General features: G+C 45.9%; 2 protein-coding genes across 2 annotated transcripts in view; one reads left to right on the forward strand and one right to left on the reverse strand.

Annotated features, from left to right (window-relative positions):
• Positions 1 to 732: 732 nt before the first annotated feature.
• T265_04817 (hypothetical protein) lies at positions 733 to 4144 on the forward strand (the record flags this gene model as incomplete). The annotated part of the gene is made up of 3 exons (XM_009169655.1): positions 733 to 881; positions 918 to 1192; positions 4041 to 4144. 3 exons carry the CDS (start codon positions 733 to 735, stop codon positions 4142 to 4144), a joined length of 528 nt encoding a protein of 175 aa, XP_009167919.1.
• The window catches only part of T265_04816 (hypothetical protein), a gene marked incomplete at both ends in the record, with an annotated part of 49245 nt that continues 44850 nt past the window's right edge, over positions 1437 to 5831 (reverse strand). Inside the window, one exon of the mRNA XM_009169654.1 lies at positions 1437 to 3450. Coding sequence (XP_009167918.1) covers positions 1437 to 3450 — 2014 coding nt within the window. The remainder of the gene's footprint in view (positions 3451 to 5831) is intronic.

Raw genomic sequence — 5831 nt, forward strand, 5'->3', positions numbered from 1 at the left:
ACTCCCTAAACATTATTCACCGTCACTGTGTTCTTATTGAAAACATGAAAATATTCAAGCAGTAATGAATATGTCAGGCGTACTTGCATTAAAAAAATGAACCTGAAACTGCCCAAAAATAATCTCCATTGCTCATCTCAAACAGTCAAAGGAAAGATACTTCCGCGATTTCTGTGGAACAGAAAAAAATTTCGTAAATGGAACAGGGAGACTGAATCTCCTGTAGAAACTCTGGATGATGAAAATGATACGAAAATGAAAACTGCACACCTCAAACCCCACAATCTACAAATAGACATTACTGAGAATGAAATGCGCGTCAAAAAAACAACTTGCTGTAGGTGGTTGCCGGATTTGTATAATTCACGTTCACATCACGCATATCCTTGGCCATACCGAGGTTGTTCCCAGACGTTTCGAACGACGACCCAGTACCCGTCCTAGTAATGTCAGTCGATTGGCCCGCAGTCAAGACTTCCCATATGTTCTCCATGAACAAGAATCAAGTGACCAATTAAGGATAAGCGCAACGTCACCATCGATAGAATGACATCAGTGTTCAACACTGATGCTTCACTGCTTTACAATCCTGATTTATTGGAAAGCCTTATTGTGAAGAGAAGAATAGAGGTGGGTAGGGAGGGACTCAGTCCTAGCTTACTACAATCATTCCGTGGTGCCCACACCGCCCAACACTCATTCAGGCAATCTGGATAGAAACTGACAACAAAAATGGCACTGACGTCGGTCGGGAGACATATCTTGCAGCGTCTACAACCAGATGCAGTGGGGATCACGCGGTCCCCATCCTGCAAGGCGAGTAGCACCAATAACACCCAAACTTTTCGTAATATTCTTCATACCCCTCTGCCACGTCAAGGGTTAGTCACCTCTCTGCTTCCGCCACTCTGAATTAGGCATGGAAAACAGCACTCTCTTCAGCAAATGATGGTTGGGCATACGCAATACATGTCCCAACTAACGCAGCTTCTGGTGCTGGATGCATTCTTCAATAAAATTTCTCGTTGCATAACCAGAAAATCACTTTCCAATTGCCCCGTTACGGATTCGCCGACACTAACCCATACAAGCTATTGTACTGGGACAACAATTGTCGAACAATTGAAGACGTCTCAGTTCCACCGCCCGAACAGTCCGATTCTCACATCTATACAACAAAACAGTCCGCACTGTAGCTGGCAATGCAATACATAAAACTAACCGTCATTGGTGTTTGGAAACGTAGTTACCGGAGGCATCAAAGGATAATTCTACACCCCTCTGAAGAAAACGCAATACAATGGAATTCAAGGTTGCTGTGCTTTTATACAACAAGCGAAGATGGTGTATTACACAGCTTGTACGAACAACTATAGTCAGTGGACGTTGCTCAGGATTACCAAGACGCATTGTGGCATGCAGCGTATAAGTTAAAACTACCATAATCTCGTCCGTTGTCTTCCGTGGCGTAATTTCCTCTGGTGTTTTCGCAAATAATTGGATCGACGTGAGCACTTATCATAGTAGTTTGACTGATTTTTCACACAGTCTTTGTAGGCCCGAGATTGTGCCATTAACCATGGATAGGTATCTGCTCTCAGAACCACCTGGGAATACGGATGATAGGCAATTTGTGAAGGGTAGCGTGATGGAGTGTAGAAATTTTGTAAGTCCTCCATATTAAGTTCCGGTGGATAGGTCAGAGATGGCCAAAATTGGGCAGGGAAACCGTAAGCAGCCACTAGAGGATAGTTCCGATGGCCTTCCGGATACCAACAACCACCTACACTGGACACTGAATCTTGGTTTATCGTATCTCCCAGCCCTCCGTACAGACCTGCTGATAGTTGTTTCTTCTCGTTGAAGGCCACGTTTTGTTCTCTATTTATTCTGTGTGGCGTGCAGTCCTGTGTGCTCTCTGACTGTTCCGCTAGGGCTATTATAGCCGCTGTAAGTAGGGAAGAATCGGCAGTAGAATTGGGGTCAGCGTCTTCTGAATCACTCAAAATTGACTCCATCCAATCAGACAGGTTGGCTAGTGGAAGCTGCGTTTGTAACTCTGTGGCTGGCGAATTTTGTTGAAACGATTGAAGCAACTGATCAAGTACTGAATACCTTTCTTTCGAAGTATCCATGCTTCCTTTGATTGATTTGACCGAGTTCTTTACTCGGTCTACTTTTGATGGTAAAGAGTTACTTTTACACTGTGAAACATGCTTAGTTACTGGAGTTTGCTTCTGATGAGTAAGGATTCGATAAGATTTACCTCTATGATACTCACTGTGTTTTGTCAGTTTGGTTGCATCCGAACTTAACTGTTGTTTGTTCAAGCTCTTTGTGGCCGGCAGTGTGTTCTTTGGTATACTGGGTTTGCCAGGGTTTCTCTGGTAACTGCTATCAATGTCCGTACTTAGGGTGGCCTTCTTTTTACTTTCTTCGAGGTTTGTGAGTCCACGTTTGTCACCTACTTCCAAAGTGGGTCTTGAAGGGAAGACCTCAGCTACACATTGTGATATCCCATGGTACATTACTTCTGTGTCTGTGGCGTTCGCTGGCGTAAAGTGTGGGTTAAAAGCATTTAGACAGGTTGCGTCAAGCCCACAACGATTGGGACTCTCTGTTCGTGAGGAAACGCGGTTAAAGTCCATTGTATGGCATACATGATGATGGTCAGTTGGTGTTGCATAGGAAGACCCCGACACACGATAAGCAGTTTTCGACCGTGTCGTTCCAAACTGAGAACCTAAATCAGGTGAACTAGGCAACCTAGTGCTTGAAGAGTTAACTGGATGTTTGGAATGCAGTGTGAAAAGATGGGATGATGAGTTCGCTGGAGTTTGTCTTGAGGTTTCAGACAGATTGCTCGGCACTGAGATACTGTTCAACATGGATGGCTCAAAACAAGCAAGAAACTTGTCCCGACAGTCGAGGTCAGTGACAAACGGGAAACTTGATTGTTTCTGTGTCGCTAGCATTCTTGCAGTGTTGCACGCTTCCATGGGAAACAAGGTTTTCTTATCAGGAATGGATTTTGTAATCAACGTACTGCTCGTGACTCGACCCTTCGAAACCAAACTGAACAGGCCTAAAAATCCGTTACAAACCTCCCGTATATTTAAAGCGAGGGTTGAATGTGTAGTAACTTTGGAGACGTTAGAAGTGGTGACTATAGAAAGAGGAGAAAGCACACTCGACGTAACTTCCCCACCGGGCGCATCTGAAGAAGGATATCCACCCCCAGGATTCAGTTCGGTTTCTTCCTGTTTCTTGGCCAAGTGTGATTTACGAGCTAGATTTTTGGGTCTGTTCTTGTTGTGTGCTTTGAAATGGAAACACTGGAACCAGGATAACTTCTCGGACTTAACTTTCGGTGCTTGTTGTTCAACAGAACTACATTGCTGAGCTCGTGAAAAAGTGAGCCCGTCGCTTGTGAGGTAGGGTGAGGACGGTCTAGGATCTATTTGCTCAACATTGGAGGTACTCATCCAGTACTATCGAGACTGACCATCCATAAGACAGAAAAATCGTCATAGCCACATTGCAGTGCTTGACTTTCCACTCTTTATGTTCGAACATAAAGATCAATATTTATACATCATCGCCAGCAAAGCCTTGACAAGTCACGCCAGGCCACGTGCCCAGTCAATAATTTCATCTATACAATCTACCTGAAGGAAATCCACGTGTGGAAGAGATTACACTGCACATCGCCTGACCTAATATCTGGGTCTCCCGTACAAAGAATGAGTATTTAATTCCATGGCCTTACCCTTATGCAGCTACCCTCTTCTGATTGTGTTCGGTCCTAGTAGATTTCTTGAACAAACTTTACAGACATCACATGTTAGCCACAGCTTGACCAAAATATCTCAGTAAGAATAACACAACTACAAATGATTTCGTAGCACAATGACCGTTCGATGGTCATATTAACCGGGTTGCCTTAATTGCTGTTGGGTAAGAATGTGAAAACGACCTTCCTCCTTCCTATTTTACATATTCGTTCCTCTCCCCTCTTCATCCCCAAACCAAAATTCAAGCCTCGTTACCCAGTCTAACTGACCGCCTTCGATGTCTGCATTCTGAAGAAAGTAGGACAACAAGCTACCCTTGCTCCGGCAACGTCGTTGAAGGAGTGTCATAAGCGGGAAACTGATAGATGCCCAGCTCAGACATAGTGGTAGTTGCCGGAGATTTGGATGCACAAGTGGGCAGGATTAGGGTGTCGGAGACTCAACTAGGAAGTCGACATGGACTGGACTGGGTATGTACGGGCAAAATTGGAAACGATTGCTTCAGCTGTGTGCCGATCGCAGGCGGTACTAACTTCCGAAATAGTCAAAGTCGTCTGGACGCATGGTGTACTCCAACAGCATACAAGCCACAAACTCAAATTGACCTCATTGCCATCAGTCACTGATGTCGCGAATCAATAAATGACTGCCGGTCGTTTTGGAACACATTTGTGGACTCTGATCACGCGCTCGTCAGGAGCTGTTTCCCCATACGTTTTCCCGGACAAATCATTTAGCAGTTGGCAGATCCGGATGTTAAACGAACTTACGAGAGTCGTCTACTAGATCCTCTTCCAAATGCTCCACCATCAGATGTGAACTCACACTGGAACGAGATTGTCATCTCTTTCCATAGTGCTGGGAATTTCGCCTGTGGCACGGCATCACCAGACGCACTCAAGCACTGCATATCAGACCGAACGGTGGCACTGCTTAAATCGAAATATCCCGCTGGTCCCGAGCACAACTTGATGCGACCAATCATCGAAATTCAAATCAAAGTGAACGTCCGAACCGCCCGTGAAGTGTGGTGGACACATAAAGCCAAGGAAGTGGAAGAGGCCAAAAAGCCAGTAATGTCCGTTGATTCTTTCAGTTGATTTATGCGACCGGTCCCCGGAAACCGCCTGTGAACGAAACCGACAAGGATCAGGAAGCAGTGAACATCTCAAATAAAGAACACCTCGACCGATGGGCCGAATACTTCGAAAAAAACAACTGTTGTGACCATTCATCTGGAGCCCAGACTTGACGTAGAACCCCGTAAGGGTGAACGTGGAACCACCTATGGCCTCGGGGGTTAACGACTGCATATGTTCTCACAAGCACTGCCGGGCTCCTGGTCCGGATGACCTCCCACTCGCATGGTTCAAAGATGGGCGTGACTTCCTCGGTCAGCGCTTGTCTAATGTGTGTGCTTGTATTTGGGAAAAGGAGTCTGTCCCAGACAACTGGGAAGAGCCAGTGATAGTGCCCATTTTCAAAAAAGGAGCCGTAGTGAGTGTACCAACCACAGAGGAATCAGCTCGATCTCGGTCACAACGAGACTGTTGGCGTCGCTGGTGCCTTGTCGCCTTACAGTGGCTCGTGAAAAACTGAATCGAGAGCAGCAAGCGGGATTTCGGCCTGGTAGGAGTTACGTTCACACTCCGTCAGGTGACAGAACAACGCCATACCTATAAGCAACATTCAATTCCAGTATTGCTGGATTTCCAAGGCGCATTCGATTCGGTTGATCGGGCTGTTCTGCTGGGCATTTTTGCCCACCAAGGAATGCCCCGGATGTTTGTGAGCACAATACGTCCTTCGTATGCTCAGACTTCCGGACGTGTGAGAGTATAAGGCGAGCTCTCCAACAGCTTTCGTACACAAAGCGGTGTCCGTCAGGGATGCTCACTCTCCCCATTCCTGTTTAACTTCGTGATAGATGAAATCATGAGATGAACGCTACAAGGTCTCCAAAACTGCGGTGCTCAAATAGCCTCTGATGAAAACCTTGTCGATCTGGAGTACGCAGACGATATCGTTCTCGTCTTT

The sequence above is a fragment of the Opisthorchis viverrini genome, assembly GCF_000715545.1.
Source record: "Opisthorchis viverrini unplaced genomic scaffold opera_v5_83, whole genome shotgun sequence".
In the NCBI taxonomy this organism is placed as follows: domain Eukaryota; kingdom Metazoa; phylum Platyhelminthes; class Trematoda; order Opisthorchiida; family Opisthorchiidae; genus Opisthorchis; species Opisthorchis viverrini.